Here is a 24,834-nt window from a genome sequence, read left to right as displayed (position 1 = left end):
CTATTTGTTGCAACTACCAAGATGCAATAAACAGGTCAAGCTGGAGTCCCGAGGTGTGCGAGATAAAATGGTAAATAATACCACGTGCTTATCAGAAAAGTGTTTGATATCATTCAAACGAGCAGTAGGGTCATTTTCTGACTCCTGTGGGATCTAACCTGCTGTAGTCAGAGGAGTGGCTCCCTTACCGACGACTAGAAAAACTGCAGGTTTACAACATCTTTACATCTGTACGCTGCTTCGATTATGCACACACGGCTAATGGCAGCACAATGACACGTGTAAAATAAGTGTCCGTTATAATTCATCCATTAGATTTCAGTCAGTCACAAAGCAATAAATCTAAGCTAGATGGAGCTGAGAGGTATGAGGCGATGGTTACTGATTAATACTGAAACCTTGTTAACCTTTTTACCTATAAAATCAAATGGTAAAAAAATGAATTAATATTTTGTAAAAAATTATCAGTCATTTTATTTGTTCCTAAAAACATGTTTTTTACCAAAGGTAAAAGATAAATCAATTTTTTTATTAAAAAATTAATTGGTCAGGATTGATACATTTCACAGTTTGTAACACAGGAGCAACATTTCATTTTGTACACACACACACACACACACACACACACACACACACACACACACACACACACACACACACACACACACACACACACACAGTTCCACCAGTTGTTTAAACAGCCCACAGAGCCCTCATAACCTGCAGTCTGTGGACAGGAGGGGCGAGTAGGCTTTGCTTGGCTGTAAAAGGTCTAAAGTCACAAAGCTTGGGAACAACTTTTCTGCACCATCTGTTGTCATAACCTGCTCCCTATCGTGTGTGCCTCCTTCTGTCCCTCTCAGATCGAATCGCCCAGAACAGGAAGACTATCGTGTGCCCGATGATTGACGTCATCGACCACGACAACTTTGGCTATGAAACACAAGCGGGCGACGCCATGCGAGGGGCGTTTGACTGGGAAATGTATTACAAGCGGATCCCGATCCCCACAGAGCTGCAGAAGGATGACCCCAGTGAACCCTTTGAGTGAGTGACTCTGACTCTTGGTTAGGGATTTTTAGACCTATTATCTGATTGTGCCATGACTAAATGCATGCATCTGTTCCATGGGTGGCCCCAGTGGGACTTGAAGCTTTTCATCTGGGTTTGTCTGAGCTGTGCACCTCTGAATGATTTACACCAGACCGTGTTTATTCACTGGAGGTCTTTGTCGACACTGCTATGCTCATACACGCATTTACACCTGGGTGTTGCATAGGATGGATACTAAAGCACTCGACTACCGCCCCATTAAGCTGCAAAATGTGAAAATGAATTCCATTTCCAAAGTGGATAAATGCCAAAATCCCAGTCTTACATTCCAGAGTGTGCAGAGAAATCGAAGCATTCTCGGATTTCAATGAACCAGTGTGGCGGTGAAGTGAAGAGGCCAGCTCGCTGTCTTAAACTTTGTCTCTGATTTTTAGTGCCAGTACAAGATATATACCACAAGCCATGTCATTATAAAAGACTGATCATGTTGCAGCACTGAACTATGACTTACTTGGTTTTTCTTATCAGGTAGGGTTTATGAGTGGGAAAGGAGGGACAGCCATTTTTATATTATTTTGCTACTTCAAGTAGCAAAATCTTCAAGAAATTACTTAAACTTTACTTATAGCTGCTATTGTATTAGCTTTTATGGAGCAGTAGTTTAAAAAACAGATCTATGTAGATCTGTGAGTTCTAGAGTTAAAACGATTCAGAGATCGATGGATATTTAGGTCATTTCACAGTCACCTCATGTTTTATACAGCATGACAATTCCAAAAAATGCAGTTTTTCAAATGGCCACGTGGTGCGTGGATGCTCTTTGCACTAATTGACATTGCTAGCTTAGATGATAACTGGCACTCGACCCCTCTCCCTTAAAAGCAGGATCCTAAAAAAACAAACAAAAAACAAATTGGTGATGACCACGATGCTGAAAATGAACATCACGACCCAACGAGTGACATCATTGTGACTGCAGTTGTCCCTCATATGGAGTTTGTTTTATACATTTTTAAATTGTTTATGTTGACGTTTCATGCTGTTTGTTGGAAGGAATGAGCTGTGAGATTTTTTGCGTGTGTTGTTATTTTTTGATAATTTGTGAGCCTCTTGTCTAAATGATTGGCTGCACATGTAGTTAACCATTTGAGTGTTGTCTATAAAGTTTCATTTAAACTTTAAAACTTTTCATTTAAAAGATCAGTCACAGATTAATGTGTTTACAGCGTCATTGGATATTATTGGCAGGTTTTGATCTTACAATATAAAGTGCCTTGAGGCCACTGTTGTTGAATTGATTCCCAGGTAACACTGCCCCTCTGCAAAGACGCCTAATAGGTTTTTGCCATACTTTCTTCCCCTTTCTGTACCTTTTAAGTAATGGACACTAAAATAAATAAATAACCAAATAACTGCATGGAATGCCAGACACTACATTTGTGAGCTTTGAGGGATTAGTTGGACCTTTGTCTTTGTTTGGATGCCAGAGAATATTTGACTATCCTGGGGAAATGCTGTAGGCATGATCAGGCAGTGATGCCGGGGGATAAGAAACTAAAGAAGAAGTGAGCTGCAGAACAATCAGAATCAATCCTCATTTCGTGAATTAGTCTGCTCTTCTTGCCCAATGAAATGACCTTCATCAGTGCAAATCCAATTTGAGTCGCAAAGATTTTCATTTTCATTCTGATTGACATTGCAGCAGTGGAGAACGAGGCATGGTGGGCTGGCAAAATCCATCTCTGAGGTGTGCATGCGTGTGTGTTTGAGGGTAATGGAGTATGATTTTTATCCCTGTCCTCATGCCTCTGTCACTGTCTCTTTTGTTAATGCCATCAACACTCCCTTCATTTGTCCCCCCCTTGCACTCTGTCCCTCTCTCTCTCTCTGCTTCTTTAAGTTTCAAGGTTTTATTTAGCAGTTAGCTCAGGCTTTAAGTCCCCCCCCCAAGGTCAGTAGACTGAAATGGAGAATATCAACTTGAGCATTTGTAGTTAAATCTCAGTTGTTTGTTAGAAAGACCCTGGAGCATGCTGTCCTTTTCCTCAAATACACCGCCCCTTCTTGGTGATTTAAACCAGAGATTCTGTTCCTTTGTAGGAATTGATACTTTCTCTGAGAAGATGGTCAAAAATGAGCAAACCTACCATTCATCAGTTACAGTTAAAACAATAAATAAAAGTACAAAACTAACAGGACAATAAATATAATTTCCACAGTTCTGACAAACGCTGTTAAGTAAATAACTTTGCCAAAATCAAATGTAACTTAAAGTTTATGAAATCATTTAAACATAATTGTTGTGGTATCATCAATCTGATTTACTCTTACAGCAGTCAAATGGGTACTGAGATTTTATATTCTGCCAAATGTACATGTTGATCCCATTACTTATGGTATTGCATTTTCTTGCTGCTTCTGGCCTGTTAAGGTCACTTTAGTCGATGCCGGTCAATATTAATTCAGTAGAGCTGCTCTGTGGCGGAGGGCTGAAGTCTGTGCTGTGGAAATCCAATTTGCCATTTCCATTTCTATTGTGATTTTCTTTTATTGAAAAGAAATAAAGTTTAATGTTGACATGCGTAGGAAGGTAATTACAGGCATTCAGAGTGGTGGAATTTCCGTTCTCCTCTTTAAAGACTACAGCAGTGTTTCACAAACCTGGCTGGACAAATTTGTGGCCACCATCACACCGGTCGATGTTCAGCTTGTGCTTCACAGTGTGGGTGAACAGGTAATCAAAAAGAGTCTCTATGGGGTCCTGGTACTAGCAGATGGTCTGCAGACTTTCTCTGTGTGCGTGTTTGTCTGTTCAATATAAAGTAATGACATTTTTAAAGTAAATAGACTGTGCTGTCGGCACATGAGACTGGGACCCACGCTCTGGACAGACTGTTCTTAGTGTGCTACAACACTGTATTGCGTTGACAAGGCGAAGACGGGTCCACATTAAAAAGCAAAGAGATCTTCGGTAGTGCTAGCTATCCACTTGATCCATCTTAAAAGGTGGACGGAGTCAGGTAAAGCGTGGGATACTTAAACCTTTCCGGTAATGATTGATCTGGAAATGGATCCGAATATATTTTTGTTTATTTTGTGTTCATTATCAAGAGATTAAGGTATTTTTGTCCCCCCTTTCTTGTAATTTATCCTCACTATAGAAGAACCAAGATATGGAAAGACACACAGACCCAAAAATACAGACGTTAACTGTGGTTCTGCACAGTTGTTACTCCTCTAAAAACCACAGTACTGAGGGATGTGAACAAAGAGTCAAGGCACCTAACTGTAAACCCAGAATTGTTAATCCCATTTTTCAATGCATGAGATGGATGTTTAGTTTGGTTGTAGAGATACAGATAACTTTGACACAGGTGGTGCTGAATGGAGGAACTAATTCGGGAATGCCAAAGTCAGTTTATACAATTCAGTCCAAAAGTCTTGAGCCACCCTTCAGTTCAGCCACTGGTGTTGGGAATCTTGTCAAAGCTGATGGAAATATGAATGCTCCACGTAATCCATTCGGAGACCATCCGACTGTCACTGACCTCATTTTTCACCCCTCAGCCATGATGGGCAGATACAGTATTGTATTGACTTGAAAGCTCATTAGAATTGGAAAAGTTCTGTTTTACCCAATATACTGTGTTACTGAAGTGATTTATGTTTCAGTTAATCACTGCATGCATTTTTCATTTCCCTAGCAAAATATAAAGAAATGAGGGGTGTATACGAAACCCTGATTAAATTATATGCCTGAATAAAATTAATTAAATATGTCCTCCCAAAACAGTTTTTTTTTTCCACAAACAGATTTTTTTTTCTGCACAGTGGCAAAACAAAGTAGTTGCTAAGCAACTCAGGAGCAGCAGTGTGAGTAGTGACTGGGTCAACTCATTATCATTTTAAATTAAGTGTTTTGCAGCAACAGGGTTTTTGTCTGGTTTTGAGTTGTGGCTTCCTGTTTGAAAGAGAATGGAATTCATTGTGTTCAAGTGGTCTCTGTGAATGTTAACATGTGTGTTCAGGCATTTGTGAGAAACAAACATGACAAATGACCACAAAATGATGAATTAGAGGATCTACAGAATCTGACAGATATGGAAGCTGAATTCAGTTTTATAATACATATATTAATTGGACATTCATGCATAGAATAATATGTCAGATGCGTTCAAAATTGCATATAGAATTAAGTGAAATGCCCTGTTTTACTTTGGTGTGCAGTATATCGATGATGCCAACCAAATGCGGATTTTGTTTTCACTTTAGTAATGTATAACAATATCCTACAGTCCAAAAACAACATTTTGATCTCATAGACTGGAAGACAATGTACTGTCAAGTCAGTCCACTATGACATTGGACAAAATCTAAACAAATCGAACCATTAAAACTCAATTCCAAACATCAGAAGGTGTACAGGTGCAGTCATTAATACCATACACTACAAATTATAATTGACTGTGAAGTTAATGACCTGTTCTTGAGGGGGCGGCAGCAATTGAAACACTCAAAAGCTGCTGATCCATTGACCTAGTCAAGCTAATTGAGATGAATGGAATAGAAGAGAGAATCTTGAATGGGACCTGGTTTGTTTCCATCGCCTGAAGCGTTTTAAAGCATCTGCACCTGAGATGATGTCGCCTGGCCTGGCATACAGTGGAGTGCAACTGGCTCCCGGGCAAATGCAATAATTGTTTTACAATGCTTATTATCAGTATAGTTGAACATGCATGTGGTTGTTACCCTGCCAGATTAAATTTTAACTTGTGGTTAAGCGATCTTCATATTCGCTAGCTTGTGAGATGTGAGTGCTGTCATTCCCAAAAGCCGCTGGGTTTCCTTCCACACAACTCTGGGGAGATGAAGAGTGTTTGTGTTTTCTCCCTCCGGTGAACAAGAGCTAACAATCACCACCCCATAAATCAGTGCCCACGCAGTGTCTACGCTCTCTTTGCTAAACTCACAGTCCGCTGACCATACCCACCATCAGCACTCACACACAGACATGCAACACACTGTTTCTCTGTGGCCCTGCAGCTACTGTTGTTCACCCTTTGTCCTGTGATGAAAGTCTGTCTGGTGCATTTCATTCTGTGCTATTCCAGGGAAGCTGTGTGTGTGTGTGTGTGTGTGTGTGTGTGTGTGTGTGTGTGTGTGTGGCAGCTTTGTGTTTGCTTCACTTTGCTTCCTCCAGCGTACAACAGTCACCAGTTATGGACAATGAACTGCACAAGCACAGTTATCCGGTCGGACAGGTCAAGTATGCCTGTGTGAAAGAATTATTCAAACTGTTGCAGAAAGGCGTGCTTTATCAGAACAAACGTAGGCAGGGAAAACGAGAGCGGCGACCTCAGCTCGTGTTTTTATGCCCTTTACGACGCTTAATGTGTGATTTAGGCTCAGTCTCATTTCCATTATGGTTTTCATCACTACGATCACAAAGCCGGTTGTTAAAGAGCAGTTACGCATTATGGTTCCTATCCACCGTTACCACCATAATACGTACTTTGGACTAATGGTAAAAAAATGGAAAAGTGCTGCTGGTAAGAGGGAGACCGTAGCAGGGGCAGAGGCTTGTTCACACAAAAAGACTAATGCATGGATATTAGCTGAATAACAAACGCTTTTTCTAGTTCTGTTAACACTCTGGGTGTTTTTTGTATGCAAAATGTCTCACCTGTATCATCTTCACCGTGACCTCTCCGTACAAGGATTTTGCTGACTGAAATAAACAAGTTTCTGTGCAAACGCACGGCTGCATTAAGTTTGAATTTCTAAACTGAGCCAACAGACAAAAAGAATTCTCCTGCTTCCTTTTGTTCAGAGATCATGATGAATCAGTCTTGCCGGGCCCTGTGCGCATGATAATTTCAAAGAGCGCAGAGGTGTGATTGTGAACTCATGTGCATGCATACGTGTAGTGCAAGGGTTTTTATATGGAGAGATAGGATATTATAGGATATACAACAGGATATTATAGTGAGGCAGATTAAATTACACGTGAAAGTTCTTTGATTTAATGATTTATTTGAGGGGAAAAAAGCTAAAACTGGCAAGCTGTTGGCGATCTCTCTGATCACTGATGGAACCTGAGATTATGGTCCAAGCCTATCATATCGTCCATGCTAACAGCTCTAGACTCATAATTCACTAACAATAGTATCCACCTTGGTTGCAACAAAGACAAGCATGTGGTGTTTCAACATGAGACTGACTGGAAAATAAATTCTGTATTGCTCCGGTTTATTTTCCTTTTATACCATTTGCTATTAATTTCCATACCGCTACAATTTGGATTAAAATAAAATAAAGCTCTGAAATTCTGAGCACTAGTGTATCACTAGATGATAACTCTGGGCACAAATGCCTTGTAATGTTTCAGGAAATAGAAGGAAAAGAGGCTTTTCTTGGATTTATAATGCTATCTGTGAGGTTATGTTCTCATCTATCTTGCATTATTTCATAGTTCAATACAGAAAATTCCCCGTGGATAAAACTTTTCTTTCTCTGCCCGCCTGCTCCTCCCGTTTTCCTCCAGTTGTTGCCGGTGTCCTGATGAGAAGCTGTTCGATATTTTACCATTCAGTTTTGCTGCAGGGAGAAGCTCCCACTGCACTCTGAGCTGAGGACTATTATGTTGTTTGGCACTGCTGAGCTTGTCATCCCAGTCAGTATTCTCACTGGTTCAGATGGGTTAATTGGTTTTGTGCTGTGAAGAGTGTCACTGGGTTGCTATACACATGTGGGGATGTGAAAAACGCAGCTCTGGAGTGGGATAGAGCCGGAATTCTCTAACACACTTTTCTGTTTATTTAATCCTGTGTGCATTTACCAAGTCATGGGATGTAACAAGGGTATGTTCAAACCTGGCACTTTATATGTATGGCCAGCCTGCAAGATTTGAAGTCATTTTAATACTTCCTGTTGTATTCCAATTTACGCCCAACTGTGCCTTTGTCTTTTAGGTCTCCAGTGATGGCAGGTGGACTGTTTGCTGTCGACAGGAAGTGGTTCTGGGAGCTTGGGGGATACGACACCGGCCTAGAAATTTGGGGAGGGGAGCAGTACGAGATATCCTTCAAGGTAAAAAAACAATTTAAAAAGAGAGAAGAGCGCAGTGTAGTGTAGAAAATAATCAATAAAATCACTTTGACGTCTGTGAAGAAAGCTGACTTGATTCCCAAGACGTGTGGGTCCTCGTTTAATGTTTGGATTCAGGCATTTCAGTTTTGTACTGAATATACTAAACCCAGGGTTATGAACCATGTGTGTGTAAGCAGAAAATGACAGTGCTGAATACCTCAGTCATGCTTGTTACTGACTCATGATCTTGTAAAATTGCTATTTTCCTATTATTTAAAAATTAGTATCCAAAAGTCACGTGACTAATAAGTCAAAATAAAACTGTACAAAAGTGATGACATCATTCTTGGCAAAGAAATTCATTTGAAATTGGGATTAAAGTGTTGAATCATTCTCTAGTATGTTGGTGCAAAATCTCCCTTGTGCATTCAGCTGGGTTGAGATTTAGAAACCACGAAGGTCAAATTACATAATTCACATCATTTTCATAAACCTCAAGCCATCCAGTGAGCCCTGGTGCCCTCGTATTACCTGTGTCCTGTTTCGTCATAGGATAAAGGTGATCACGCTTCTAAGGGGACCCAAAATGCTTGCTGTCAGAGTTCCTCAGAACATTTAAGGTTTTCTTGTGGAATTCCTTTGACCTGCCAGTTTTTAACAGACAAGTCAAATCATCCATTAGCAGGAAGCAGTGGTGATTCAGGAGACTCTGGTCAGTAAGAAAACAACAGTTTGAGAGTGTACGCTGTCTAGCTTTTTGCACATCCTCTAGCACTGAGAGTGGGCAGAGGAAGTGGTAGAAAGTATAGTCATCTGCAGTGACTCAGTGTTGCTGTCAAAGATTAAAGCCGAATAAGCCCAAAATCACCAAGACGATATATGAAGTACTGTTCACTGATTCAAGGTTAGCCTGTGAAGGGGAAAAATGTGAAGTTCATGCAAGTACCAACATACTCAGAAAGCAGACACACTGGGGAAAAAAGAGGCTGTCAGGAGAGAATACGTGTTCGTGGAGATATTGTCAAATTTGATGAAAATCAGAGAGGAGAGAGTTCAGAGGCAATGGGAACAGTAATGGCAAGGTGCAACAAAAGGAGAGGGTGGGGGGGATAATATCAAAATCAACAGGAAAGACCACGTAATTGTCTCTAAATTGAGAATTGGTTACAGTCACTTCAAGAGTTGGCAATGTCAGGAAAAGAGATGAAGGAGAGAGCTTGTGAAGAGAGAAGAGGCGAGAACGGGTTAGAACGCATTAGAAAGCAACTTGACTAAATAAAGACTGCAATAGAAATGGGCAGTTCTGGATGAGAAGAAGACAGTTGCACTACTTAAATTGCTGGAAAGCTATTAAGAAAAGAGGTCTTGTTGCTAAGTGCAGGAATAAATGAAATATTTTTCACATTTTTCCTAAACCACCTCCTTCTTAATGAGCACTTACTGATTTTAAGGCTCATATGCAGCATTACTATATTTTGACATTAAACAGCTTTTAAAGAATTTAGTCCCATGTGCTTCCCTCTCTTTGGCTTTCCCCATATTCTTTAACTAAGCAGCTAAAAGACTTGTAGAGCAACATGGTGCATCCCTCATTGTGGTTTCAACTCATGAGCCAAATATTAATCTGTTGCATCTACGACTCTCCACATTAATCATACTCAGAAGTCCCTATTAGATTATGTTTTTGTCTGGTACTTCACCATGAATTATTCTACAGCACAGCCGTAACTGCTTGCGACTTGGCCAGTATGTTAAGCAGTGGTCTCCCCCTCCTCCCTGCTTCCTCTCTCTGCGTGCTCCGGACAGACAAAACGGCCCGTCACAATAATTGAATTCTGGTTTGAATGAGTAAGGACTTTTGTCGTCTCACTCAATTAGACACAAAGGCCACTGCTGTGTAGTTTGATGAAATTGGACATATGCTCCTGTGTGATAGTACTGCGATTGTTCCTTAGAGTGAAATTTCCAGCACAGAGGCATTGTTGTTTATACAAATTGAACACCTAAATCTAATTTTCCATCAAAACAGTTTTACTTTTGACTGCCCCTTCCTATTAATGTAATGCCATTTTGCTATTTTCTACTATTGATATGGAATAAGAGAAATTTCTTGCACGAAATGTTGCCTATGTGAAAAGTTTTCCTTTCACATAGGCAACATTAATGATCAAAGGAAAATATATATATATTTTTACATCATTATATACATAGATTTACAAATTTATTAGAGCATCTGTCATAAAAACAAGGGAACACTGATATTTTAGAAATATTTCAAACATGTTTAAGACTAAATATGTTACTATTTATTATATAAAACCAACTGAGTTCACATTCTTATAACTAAACTTGAGCCAGCACACTGGATGTCTCTGAGAAGTTGGAAATTAATCAAGCGTAATCCACTAAAACTGATTTTTAGATGAGTAAATAACTAATCTGGTCAAATTCATGGATAACAACAATTTTGAGCTTTTGCAAACTGGTGGATTAGTAAAGAGCAATATTGTTAGTTTAAAATTTGTATACGAAACTTTAGATGGTGGAAATTTTAGATGGTGGTAATAATTTTGTAAACATAAAAACTGTGCTTGACAAATGCCAAAAAATAGTCAAAGCATGCTTTGGTTTATCTCCAAGACTTTAATTCTATTGATAGACAATATATTTAAAGACTTGGATGTACTTAAATATTGTTTAGGTTCAATTCAAATCTATAATCCTGTCAAATGTAAGAGGTCAAATATCTAATTTTGCATATTTATTATATGTAGATTGAAATGTTCTGTAATCTGTCATATCATTAGTTCAGTCAAATAAATAACCATTTTTCCACATCTTAAAGTCATGAAGTTTTCGGTTAGGTTCCTGAAATTATTTCACTGATAAACTACAGTTTTGTCTTAACACCACAATCCATATTTTTCAAAAGGTCCCACTTTGATGCTACTCTGTTTCCAGTTTGCATCACTCTGGTTTGTGTTTGCAGACAAGCTGGTATCTTTCATGCAACTATATGCAAACTTGGTCACCATGATCACTTACAGATCTCTGGGCCTGAGTGATAGAGGCCTAACAACTTAATGTCATCATATAGAAGCTAATGATGGGTTCTTTCACTTGCATCAACATCTCTTTGACTTCAAATTTGAAGTTGCAGTTAAATGCTACCAAATGCAAGTTCAATACTTACCTTTTATCTGCTGTCGTGAAATACGACGTCACTATGGAATGACAAGCTAAATGACGCACGAGCAAATACAACAGGAGCTAAACAATGAGGCAAAGGATTGTTCCTAGGAGTGGTTGATCCATATGAACACAAAGAAGGGTCAAATGTTAAAAATAGTGCATTTTATCGAGATTAAAGCTGAAAGCAGTAGTTAAAAATAAAATCCTTCAAACGGAAAGTAACGAGTCTTCAAATAAAGTGTTTTTGTCTTTTGTTATGGGAAAATATTACATCACAGTACTTCAGGTTCTAGAGCAGCTGTGTGCAGGAGACTGTAGTTTCTTTGTTCTTGATACCGGTCAGAGGCAGCCACGACTTCTTTGTACCCAACAGTGGATGTACCTGAAGTGTAACAACAGCACTCAGTCAGATCACATGATTGTATTATACAATCTGTTTTTAAACAAACAAAATCATAAAGACTTTGTTTGATTCTAGTTATGCTACCATGTAGCTACAGCCAAAATAACTGCCACACTTCTTACAAAATGCTGTTCTTGTTTCGTTCTTCTGATTGCTATCCTAGCCGTCAGTTATCTTTTTCACCTCAGTTCCTCTTTGTTATTTTCAAGTTTGAAAAAGCAAAAATGCGGAAAAAAACGTAATTTAGGAGCATAGCTGCTGACCCTTCATTCTCAATTAATTTAACTTTCAAAGCCAAAACCAACCTCTATCTCCATATACTCAATGTATACTACATATAGTTGCGTGACATAGAGTTCCCTAGTGCATTGCAGTGGTGACGGCACAACTTTTTAGCCACTGACAATGAAGGGTTGTCTACAAATGGTTGTAATTCCCAATTCTTTTATGTAATACTTTTACTCATTGCCTTGATTCAAAGCTGAAAGTCTACCCATCTTGACTGTCTGATGTACAGAACTACAAAAAAAAGCTACAAAACAAATCATTTTTTAATCTTTAAGCTGCTTTGCAACCCACCTCCACCTCAGCTCCTCTTTTTCATGCCGTGTCTGTCTTCATCAAACACTCTTGTCATTGTTGCCCTTTCAGTTCTGTACAGGGGTCAAGGTGTGCTTGTTGTGCCTTGGTTCATTTCAAAAAACACCATTTGTTTGAATTCTCACATCAGCAGCATCAAAACTTGCTGCTGGTCAGCAAATGAAGAGCTGTGGTTCAGTTTTCAGTTTAGAGGTGACCTAAAAACAAATGTAGAAGGAAAAAATATATGAACTCACAACTTTAAACCATTTGCTAGCTGATGTACACTGCTGCCCGGCTGACAGCTGTGAAAGCTTGAAAGAAGTTTTATGAACCACATATATTGAAGGTCAAACCAGCTTTGATGTCAGCACTTGTTAAAATCCCCCTTAAATTTAATTTTCTGTGCATCAGGCTTTACTAGCAGACACCATTCATCTTTAAATAAATGCGCTGTTCATTTTTTGCTTAATTGGGCAAGCAAACTCTGCATGAAAGGTTAATGGATTTAGTGACTAAAGCTTTGAGTTGGTAACAGGAAGATTGAGAGATTCTTGGGTGAGATTGGTTTTATTTGGACTAAAAAAAGAGCCTCATTCTTCCATCATACTGTGTTGTTGCTATAGCGTTTCCTTCCCTCTTTGTCCTTTTAAATGAAAAGACATCAAAGCCCTTCAAGAGACATTTGCAATGCTGATTTGTTAAAAATAATTTAAGAGCTACATTGCTTTCATCCATGTTTACTCGTTTGCATTCTTTTCCCGGGCCTTTTTTGTTGGTATGCTAGATTTCTTGGCATCTTCTCCTAAAAAACATCGATCCGTAGCACAACTGCAGTTGGAGTGCAGAGCCAAAATATCTTCTTAATACATTAAGAAGGATTCCCTTTCTCTCATTAAGGTAACCATTCTTCACTTGACTTTTCAGATGTAAGTTAGTGCCAAAAGTCGGGTATAATCAGATTGATTATGTGTATGGAATTAAATTATTGAGGTGTTGGGGCCTTCAGCATTATGCCAATGTAATTGCATTCTATAATTTGTTTTTGAAAGGAGCTATATAAACAAGATGGTACTTTAAAAGGGCAGTATGGCTGATCTGGGCCGCCGTGCTGTGGTTTCTGGTGTTCATGTTTTGAGGTGAGCAGATTGTAGAGGTTGAGGTGTTAGAGGTGAGTGATAAGACTTTTAATTTAATCTGACTGCCACTGAACTCGAGCTCTTGATCCCTCCTGCGGTGGGGCGCCCCTGTTATTAAGCTCAAGTGCTTCAGTGCAGGGATGAAGGGGATGGAAGGCACCAGTGCAGCAGGTCAGACTTTCCCCCTACAGCACAATGTGGAGAGGGTAGATTCAATCTGTTATTTCCCCCGATTCTGTTTGTCCAAGCTGGAGCGATGCAACAACCTTGACAAGGAGTAATTGAATTGAAATAGCAGCCAGCTGATGTCCACTCTGGAGAATCAGGAGGGGAATGCGAGTATAACAATATTCAGGTGGGAAATTACAATTTTGCTCTTGTTACTATACGCCTGAGCTTAAATACGGCCTCTATCTTCATCATCAGAGAGGTTTCTTTGAGAAAATGTCTTGACCTTCAGCCGAAGGCAAGGAAGACTTTTCTAGATTAAAGTGTCTGAATTTCAAATTGTATAAAGACAGCATATTATAACTGTTATATCATCAGAAGTTCAGGCTTCAGAGGTTCAAGTCACGACAGAAGTAGGAGGAATGCAAGATTTAGGCAGATATGGAGGACGGTGTGCTGCAAAGGTCACGGGAGGTCTTGGTGGAGATCTCGTATAAAGTACACTCAAAAAAATCTTACATAAATCATAAATCTTAAATCCTGATTTAAAGTAGATGTATTTTAATCTGGCTTTTAGACAGATTTTGTTCCAAAGTTTAATCTCCAATAGGAATCCATCTTCTTCCCTAATCTCCTGAAATGATTAGTCTATAATAAACTAGTATGTAAGTCTTTAACTGGCTAAACAGGCCAAATAATTATTGGTATTGCATTCACTGGTATTGATGTTCATTTTCTAAGGTGCTATGAAAATGAGTTCACACTAGTTTGTTTAGAAGAGCAGATTTTTGCATGTCTATATATAGACAAGAACACCTCTACAACCCACATGTCCAATCCGATCTCCTTAACTGGAACATCTAATTCCCAGTAGCTTGTGGAGAAGTCAGCAGCACACATTTCTAAGTAACATGTTATAGCCTAAACACATCTGTATTGGATATTAGTTTGATCATTATTGTGCAGCACACTGTGTTAATGTTTCAGCTGAATCTTTATTAGGTTTTTTTTTTTGCATATTTTATCTACACGTTTATCTGTTAGTCAGATTGTGTTTGTGCATAATTGAGACTTAGATTAAGATCAGACTACATTTTGTGATTGATACCAAAACTCTGATTATTAGATGGTAATTAATTGCATCTTATTCTTTCAACTGTTACACGTCCGCATCTTTCAGCTAAATAAAAAACGGGTTGACATCAACAGCACACTGAGAGAATAAATTCAAAGCATGTAATGTAAAAAAAAGATAATCCCAAACTCTTTGACTATCTGAACTTTTGACCCCAAACTTTTGACCCCAAAGTCTTCTCATTAATTTAAAGTGTCTAATCACTTAAATTCTAGCTTTAAATTACTAGATTTCGACACCCTGTAGACTTGAAAGGTAGCTCTGCTTTCACTAAGTAGCATACCAAATCCAATTTGAGTCTTTGTCATTTAGCTAAGCATGATTGACTTGTCTCATTCTCTTCAGTGTAATTTCTTCTCTTTGTTCTGTGCAATCTAGAAACACATGAACTTTTTTCAAAGTTCTATCACCTGCAGTCTTTTATAAAATAGGATCCATATCTGTAATTCTTTGAAGTTTTCAACTGTCTTTGTGCTACTTGAACCTCCTGCTTTTGTTCCTCTCTCCGGGATTTCATGACCAAGTCAGCATACCCTGCACCCCTGTGCGTACCCTATACACCCCCTACCCTTCTTCGGTTTAAAGGTCCCCCTCCTACTTCTCCCATTTATCCTTTTTTTCCTTTTATGTTTTGACCTTGTCTACTCTCTGTTGCTTTTTCCTGGTCGTGTCCTCCCACATTTTGTCTTTCTCACATAGTTTTTGTTTCATCTCTGAATTGTTAACCTCATCACCCCCTCTCAATTCCAGGCTGTTCAGTTACACAAACTCACTCTCAGATATGATCTTTATCACTGCTGACTCCCCGTCTCTCTCTCTCTCTCTCTGTCTCTATAGGTGTGGATGTGTGGTGGTCGGATGGAGGACATTCCTTGCTCCAGGGTTGGGCACATCTACAGGAAGTATGTCCCCTACAAAGTTCCTGGTGGTGTCAGCCTTGCCAGGGTGAGTCTCAGATCTGCCTTAAGCATTATGGGAAAGCGTGATGTTTTCCATTTCTGGTGCCTTGTATTTGTCCAATGATCTCATGGTGAAATGTCTTGCCTTGAGAGTGCAGAGGTTTCAGTTTGATCTGTTAAGCTTCACCTCCAAACAACAATGCCAACACACTTTGGAGGGCCACACACATGATAACCAGTCAGTCTAAGCGGTGCTGAGCAGAGTGTAAACATGTAATGAATAACTGCACAAAGTAAATGCAAAGGAAATCCATTATCCATTTGTTTCTTTAATATGAAATCAAACTAAATCAGAATGAGATTTAAATAACTAAATATCAGTATAAGTCTTAATAATGCTACATTGGTTGGGCTCTACAGATGTTGTGTGAAAATCTGTGATGTGTATGACTTGAACTTTGGTCTCCAGTGTGAGTGTTAAAGTCCCTCCAGCCTCCAAAGGTGGATTTGCTTACATGTCCCTGTATGCACAATATTGATGTGTACTTGGACACGACTCGGTAAAAAACAGACAGACAAAAATCATGGTCAGGGACATGAAAATGTTGGACCATCGCATAAAAACTGTTACGTTCATGCACAAAAACACAAATCAGTGTATTAGAAGCTGCAGCTATTTCACAAACCCTGCTTTTGAACTCTGTTGATATGCATGACCTCTACCTGTTTCTTCATTTAACTCCATTATCTATAAGTTCTTCATTTTAGTCTCTCAGTAAATGGGGGCATGATCGTTGCCCTGCACACACAAACATCAGCAGCCTGCGATTGCTGCACTGATGGTGGCAGTTGGATACTTTTAACACATCGCTCAACCCTTCCTGGGAGGTTGCGGAATCATTAGCATTAGCATCTCAAATCTGTGACTGGCCGTAAAAACCCGATTACCATCCAAAATGCATCTACTCAATACTGAAGGCTAGCATTACATAAAACGACCACTGAATTGCAAGCCACTGTGAGTGTGATGCATGCTTTTAGCAGCTTTCGTGTATCCTTACTTTGGGTTTCTAAAAGTTGTCACCTACACACACAGCATACAACTTAGAATTTTCCCATAATTAGCTCCCCTTTCTTTATTCCATGGCAGCTTTAACACCGTGAAACAGTATGAGAAGTGTTAAAAATGGCTTTCTGGCCTGTAGCTGAACATTATTCATTATGTATGACTCAGCCTCATTCTGACACCTGGCTCTGTTTGGCTCAGATGAATATGTAATTAATCCCTTTGGCCTCGGTTTTTGCCTTCTTGGTCTGACCATTAGCCCCACAGTGAGGCTGTATTGAATACTAATAGCAAACAAACAGGCTAGTTTTAACAGTATAAAAGTGTTGACTGTACCTGGGGCTGTTATGAATCTGGTTTTTGTTGATTTCCCTAGTAGTTTACAAAGAATCAAATAATAATACAGGATTTATTTACTACTGACTTGCCTCATTAGACTAGATGATTAACGTGATCTTAAGTCAAGACAATTCTGAACACCAAAGGCTCTTTTTGTACCTTAGTGATGGCTGAAGTCACTGACCAACTGTTGTTTCATTTTAATTTTTATATTAGCTAATATATTTTATTTTGGCCATGACTTATTGTAAAAATGTAAATAATATAACCAAATATCTTCAAGTTTGGCTTGTTTTGCTACACACTCCATTTATATCTGTTTTCACAAAACACAACACACCTGATAGAAGATCTGACGAAAAACTGTTTGGAATAATGGAAGTGTGTGCGTGCGTGCGTGCTTGTGTGTGTGTGTGTGTAGGAGATCTACAGAGAGCTTTTTTTTGTATGTCAGCTTTGGGGAGAAAAGATCTTGGCGTTTTCTTGTTTTGTTTTTATTTAGTATTTTTTTTTTCTCCACATGACACAAAGCGATTTCACAAGATTTAACTTGTTTTCGTGGACGTTAGTTATCAGTTCAGCTCTAAAAGCATAAGGTTGGTTAGCACAGTCTACAAAGTGCTCTAACATCTTTAGCTTTTTTTTTTGTTTTTATTTGTGATTTTTCTTTTCTTAACCCTTGGTGTGAAAAACAGTGACCAGTGTTTAGTAGACACTAAATAACATCCTTATATAGGTAAATACTTACTGTGCATGGTTGGCAAATGTATGTAATACATTGTAATGAGAGAAATCTCATTACTATAGCTATGTACGTGTTCACCTCCGTGGACATGAACCCCCCCCCCCCAAATGATAGTAACAGTCATTGAGTGTATCTGACTGTATTTGGATCATTTGTGTTGTCCAGACTCTTCAGCAGGGACTGGAAAAATGAAAAACAAAAAACCAACAACTACAAAGAACTGCTCCTGTGTATTTTATAATGGATTAGGTCTAAATTTATGAGTATGTGTCAATTGTTTTGGAAGACATTACTCCAAATATATCCTCCAACAAAACATTCAGAGAGATGGAGCTAGATATTTATTTCTCTATCTATATATCATATCAAAATAAATCAAGTTAACTTGAGCTCTAGTATGATCAGCGGAATGATGGAAAATTTCATTTAGCGACACAAGTATAATGTTGTATGAGGAACACAAATCAATAGATTAGTGCAGGGGTGTCAAACACAGCAAACATAATCACGTAATCAAACAGCCCATTGGATGACTTTGCAAAGTGTGAAAACTGCCAAGAGGGCATAAATTTGGATTTTTAGCTGTGTTTTTGGCAGTTTTACAGTCGTCTTACTAACAGACATTTCTCATTTAAGATCATATTTGGACTTTATGTATCCCACGATGTAAAATGAGTTTGATAGCGTTGGATTAGAGCTTCGACTATTTCACAAACTGCTGTGTTACAACATTCGACTTATGCAAATTTGCCCCTGCTATCCCTCTGCTCACTGAAGCCTAAAGTTATCCTGCAACGTGCAGGAAGACGCAGCACACGTCGAACAAATCATAACCCAGAAATTTAAAGGTACACATTTATGTTATAATGTGACAACATAATACAAAATAACCAATCAAAACAGCAGGAGGTGGAAAAAGTTTAAGATTTTGTGCGGTAAAATTGCTGGGGGCGGGGTTGTCAATCTGATAGTGTGCTATGGCTTTGTGGGTAAATAGGGCATAAACTTAAACCACTATTGATTTCTCTTAGGTGGCTAAAATCCATTTTGTTACTGACTGTGTCCTCATCAGTCCATGACTTTAGTTCCGGTGCCGGTCAATGCTCCCGTCTGCTTGGCAGCTTGACACCACCTGCTGTTGATGACACACTGTGTGTGGATCTCACTTCAAAGCAACTGAACTAACCCCAACTGAGTAAAAAGAGTTTTCCCAGTAAAAAGCTTATAATTTTAAACATCCATCCATTTTCTTTGCTTCCTTCACCAAACTTAGGGTTGCAGGGAGGCCAGAGTCTGTCCCAGTTCCCATAGGGTGCGAGGCGGATACACCCTGGAGCGATCACCAGTCCATCAGAGTGCCTTAACAGTTTCAGTTTTAGTAGTAGTGATCTGTTGTACAAAATCCAGAATGTATATCTAGACACGCAGAACTAACGGACTGAAGCATTCCCTTAATGGGACTCAATAAAAACTTTGGTTTGTGTAAGGATTTAGTCATGGCTCACTAAGAGACACTTCTGCCATGCTCTAAAATTTTTTGCCTGAGGAAAGAATTAAACCTTTAACACCTTTATTTTCCTCTTTGCTTTTTTCAAACTCATTTTTGTTGATTTTTTAAAGTATTTCTTATCTATATAATCTCTTCATGGTGAGAGAAGCATTTCAGCAGGTACAGATAAAGAGAACGAAGGATCTCCAGACATATTTATAGACTTTCGTGTGCGCGTATGTGTGTGCACATCAGGGAATCTCAGCCCCCTCCAAGTCCAGTCGGCACACAGGAAGATAGAACCACTGAACTGCACTTCACCTAGGGAGCACAGAGCTTGAGTTTTGCTGCAGGCGATGAGCTTTGCTACAGGGATTTTATGTGTGCCTGTGTGTGTGTGTGGCTGGAAGCTTTTCTTCACTACATCTGTACCTCTGAGGGTTGGAGGATTTGTATTTATTCCTTCCTGGGAGGATTGCTGAACTTGTATTCTCATTCCTTTCACCATCCCTGCCTCCAAGGCTGCTACCATCTATACTCCCAGGCATGCGTGCACACCCCAGAGGCTGACGCCTCAAAGGCTTCAGATGGATGGATTTCACATTGCTCAGGCTTTTATGTTTGCAACTCACAGCAGGCTTAAAGAACCTGTGGAAGATGTTGTCTGTGCTGCCATTACTGTCGCTCATGTTCTGCATCGGATTTCTCTCCTCCTCACCTATTTTATGCCTCTTAGTCATGAATATTAGATGCTCTTATAATGAGACAAAAAAGGGTGGGGCTTTTTCTGTGAGCTTATGTCACTACATGTATAATTTAGTGGCCTAAATGTACAATAAATAATGCATTCTATGTAGCTGATGCCTTACATTTGGGTGTTCTTGTTCATTTTAAGTTGCTTTCATTAGATCTTATAACAATCTCTGTTCAGCGACGGTTCACAGTGGTCATTGACGGATTCCTTTACTCCTCTCTCAGATTCTCAAGATTTCTATTGTCCTGTTGCGTTGGCTGCACCTACTCCCCCTACACAGAGAAGGAAAACTCTTTTGAAGATCCGAGTGTTCAGTGTTGTACCGAGAAGTCTTGGAAGTCTTCTCCGGTGATTCCAGCTCTACTCGCATCTTGACATGTGTAGATTCTACAGTGTCTCTCAAATGATTCACATAATGACCCACGTTTTAAGATATGGTGGGTCAGGAAATCTCAGTGCCTTGCAACCAGCACCATATGCCAAAGTTGACATCAAATTGACGACACAGCCACTGTCGCTATCCGCTGTTTTCAACGGTTCATGCACATCTTGATTTTTATAAACTGGCGGGTTGTGCCAACGGAGCGTGTGCCGAGTGCACAATCGTGTTGTTCACCTATCGTTCAGGCGAATACGGTAATGGCTGTGGTTGTGGTTGTGCAATGATATTACCAGCAACACAACTGGGACAGCTCCGCTAGCAGTTAAATATCTGGGACTCAGTCAGCTTTTAAAAACTAAGAAGCCTCTTGTTTGCCCAAACAACCTACACGGATACATTCTGTTTGTTTTGTTTATGTAGCTCACAGTAAGGCCATATTCCATTTTTTTTTCTTTCTTGGTTTTCTATCAGCATCTGATGGTTTTAAAAAAGAAATTTGTTTTTCCTCATGATTTTGGTAAAACAAAAAATTCAGGATGTGATCTTGTAAAAAGTCATTAAATCAGACCTTTATGTGCCTCACTTTTTAAATCGAGTGAAACAGAAGGGCTTCTTGCTTCATAATCCTGATTTTTATTCTTCAGGACTTCCTTGCAGTAAGAGTAGCTCCTAGTGATGAAATACCAAGAAAAGTCTTAAAATTAACACTTTTTCTAAGAATTTCACCTTAAAGTTGGGGTTATCGAAATGGTTATTCCCAAGGCATATTAGCCCTTAAATCTGGTTGGAGTGGTGACTTGAACCTTTGGGTTTCTTTAGGAGAGGAGAAAAGGTGGAGCCACAGGAGTGCATCAAAAAAGACGTTTCCCCACTTTTGAGTAAAGAGGAAGAATGAATGCAGTTGGCATTTGGGTTTTTCTTTCCTGATAATTCATCTTTTCAATCTTTAGTGAGATCCAGTCATCAGTATATAAATATAAAATAAAAACAAATTGAATGGACAAAGCACTTAAGTTGGGATGGATTCATAACACCAACTCATGAACTCAGTAACGTCCAAGAAAACATTCCAGCACCTGCACTGTTGGGTTTTTTTGTTTTTTGTTTTTTTTGAGGAAGAAAAAACCACTCAGTCTGTTGAGGGCCTTATAAACCTTTTCCCAGAAGTTTAGGGACGCATTAGAATCGTTGCTTAAAATGCGTCCCCCAAGGGTTTAAACCAAAATAAAATTCTCACAGCGTAAATTTGAACAGATTACGTGTCTTGCTCCTTTTCATCTGTTAAAGCCAAGCCAATCTCACAGCTGATTTCAGATTTTCTTATTTCATAAAGCTACAAAGGATGTTTCAGATCCATGTGTAATGCCATTAGAGACCTAATTAGGCATAACAGCTTCCCAACACCGAGAAGTATATAGAAAAAAAAAAAAAGAAACAGACAGTTTTTCATCCTTTATAAAGGCACCTTGTAAATTAGCACATAATTCAGTTCAGTGTTGTATCTGCTTTCATGACTAGAGACAAGGTACTTCCGTGTTTTCATCTCTCGCCTCCCGGGGCACGATGACAGGTCCTGTATGATGACTGGCCTCCTTTCTACTGAGCGGCTTTGATCATTTTGTCATGTCAAATCAATCAAAACTTCAAGGGTGGCAGGATGTACAAATGATGGCTTTGTTTGTTGCAGTGAAGACACGATGCCCAGAAAGGCAGGCATTTGCTAACAAGCCAGCTAACTGTAAGACTTTAAAGGGGATTTTATTTTCTGACACAACAAATATTTCCAGACAGTAAAGGCAGAAACAAGGCATAGTGGAGAATATTAAATGTGCTGCACAGCATGACAAAACTAACACAGAATCCCAGATAGCTGTTCTACAGATTACTAGTCTGGAATTAATGTAAAGGGAATTTCATGACTTTGATTGTCAAAACTGGTGGTTGGTCAGGGAACAGACACATGTGTAAGTACAACTGGTCCAGTTTTTTATTAGATGACTTTGAAAAACTGAAACTTTACAAATGTTTACATTTCTAGCATATTTCATGACTTTTTGTAATTGAGTGTGTCAATATAATGTAAAGAAAAAAGAAAATTCAACAGATTTCCTCACCTATGAGCAGCTTCTGTGAAATCTTTTACGGCTCTTTCATGGAGAAAAGTATATTATTGATTTACATTTGGTAAGATGGGAAATATATTAGTGGGTTACCTGCACAAACAAAGCCTGGGATATCCATTAGTAACCAACTAATAGCCACAAACGAATGTAATGTGCATGTGGACACTTGTTGCAGTCAATTTTCTAAGATGTAATACATTGAAACAAGTAAGTTATTAAGAAAAACCAATTGATGAGCCATTTCAGGCACTACATACACAAAATTGGGGTATTTGTTGGTCCAGTTCGTGCAGAACTTGTTCGTGTAGTTGTATGAGAAGCAGAATTTGAAATTTGCTGCATATACACAGAACTCCCCTGATCGTACAAAGTTATTCTGTGAGCCTCGGCATTTGCCAATAAATGAACCAACAACATTTGACGACTGCTGTTCTGACAGTTAACAATGTAAAATGTGGCCTGTAACTGTAGAGTTAACTGGGAAACCATTCTGATTTCAGAACCTGAAGCGAGTAGCAGAAGTGTGGATGGACGAGTACGCAGAGTACATCTACCAGCGTAGGCCTGAGTACCGCCACCTGTCGGCAGGAGACATGACTGTGCAGAAGGAGCTGAGGAACCGGCTCAACTGCAAGAATTTCAAGTGGTTCATGAGTGAGGTGGCCTGGGATCTGCCCAAGCACTACCCACCTGTGGAGCCTCCTGCTGCTGCATGGGGAGAGGTACAGTTGCTCTTATCCCCTAATTAAAGGCAACCTAATGGAAAGACAGAACTAGAGCTACCAAGAAATGTGTGTTAGAAAGTCATGACAGTGATATGTGAGTACTTTGAATATGTAATGTGAAGCTATTTTTTTCTCAGCTTCATGTAGTTTAGTTTTAAAATGGCGCTTTGTGTGCCAGAGGTTCAGTCTAAAGATAGTTTGTCTTGTTACTGGTGTCTTAAGCAAATTCTTCTTTTTCTCCTTTGGTATGGCAGGCCAAAAGATAAGAGTAATTACCAGTGGTTTCCTCTAAAATAACTCAAGAAGCTGTCAAAAATTCTCTCCATTTGGCTCTAATAATCCTATCTGTCTGTCATACCAGACTGCTGTCTGGAGCTGTGGACCGGTTGCACTGAGTGCATGAATTTAATTAGAGCTTAATTGCAGTGTTCTTGCCTCCCGAAATAACCCAAACTAATGGTATAATACTACTTGAAGCTGCCTGATGATTGTTTTGCATTATATTCTTTGTGATTTTGGTAGTTTAAGAAAACCTCTGATCTCTGTTGAAGATGTACAACTCTTGTTGCATGAATGATGTCTTTCTGCTGTCTTTCATGCTTATGTGACTCTGCTCTTATGTGTGTTTATTGATGCAGATACGTAACGTGGGTAGCAGCATGTGTATGGAGAGTAAACATTTTGTGTCTGGGAGTCCGATCCGCCTGGAGAACTGTGTGAAGGGACGAGGTGATGTGAGCTGGAGTCATGGACAGGTACGAAAAAGTCACTGAAGTCAGTTATTAATCAGTGTAGCTTGAATGGAGCCTGATTAAGGTCATGTTATCAGTGCACCTTCACAGTCTAATTATTACTCATTTAACCCAAGTTCTTCTGTATACAGGAAGAGTGATGAAAGAGAACTCAACCTGTGTGCTCACAGCAAACACGCCTAACACGGTCCCATTGATACAAACACTGTAGGCGGCAATAAAGACAACCTGCAAATCCAGAGAATTAAGGCGCTGACATTGTCCAGATCATGACAAAATGTGCATCTTCATTAAATTAAAATCCCAAAATAGAATCCAGACATATCCTGAGGGGAAGAGTAAGCTACAGCGTAACTGTATTAGGCAAACTCAGCACAGCATCATCTCTGCCTGTGCTGCTCTCCTTGGTAACCTGGAGTGTGTCTGCCATGCTGTCAGATCGTTCTACTGACCAAGCTGAAGTTGCAGTACAAAGCTCAAAAAATGTGGCCTTTGTCTACAGATCAACAGAGGTTAACAGGGTTCGACTTTTTAAAGACAAGCCCAAGTGGCCAGTGGAGAAACTGCAGGTTTTGCCAATCTGTCTGTGAGTCCCAGAGGATGTTATTTAATTCCAAGGCTTTTGCAACAGAAATGGCCTTTTTGTTTTTTGTTGTTTTTCTTTATTTTCCTTTCCATGGGGGTTTCCTTTCCTATATCGTGATCATTTTTTTGGTTGTTTTTGTTCAGGTTTTTGTTTTTGTGGGGTTTTTTTAAATCAAAGACTTGACTTCTACTTTCCTTTACTTTTTTTCGTGTGAAC

At 39.3% G+C, this 24,834-nt stretch overlaps 1 protein-coding gene across 1 annotated transcript in view; it reads left to right on the top strand.

The window, feature by feature from the left end:
* The window catches only part of LOC100711410 (polypeptide N-acetylgalactosaminyltransferase 10), a 117,445-nt gene that overhangs the window by 82,913 nt on the left and 9,698 nt on the right, over window positions 1-24,834 (top strand). The window contains exons 6-10 of the mRNA XM_005472302.4: window positions 864-1,047; window positions 8,025-8,142; window positions 15,596-15,703; window positions 23,056-23,277; window positions 23,919-24,035. Coding sequence (XP_005472359.1) covers window positions 864-1,047; window positions 8,025-8,142; window positions 15,596-15,703; window positions 23,056-23,277; window positions 23,919-24,035 — 749 coding nt within the window. The remainder of the gene's footprint in view (window positions 1-863; window positions 1,048-8,024; window positions 8,143-15,595; window positions 15,704-23,055; window positions 23,278-23,918; window positions 24,036-24,834) is intronic.

Source organism: Oreochromis niloticus, linkage group LG10 (genome assembly GCF_001858045.2).
Source record: "Oreochromis niloticus isolate F11D_XX linkage group LG10, O_niloticus_UMD_NMBU, whole genome shotgun sequence".
In the NCBI taxonomy this organism is placed as follows: Eukaryota; Metazoa; Chordata; class Actinopteri; order Cichliformes; family Cichlidae; genus Oreochromis; species Oreochromis niloticus.
Note: the sequence above shows the minus strand (reverse complement) of the source record. Positions and strands in the feature narration are given on the sequence as shown.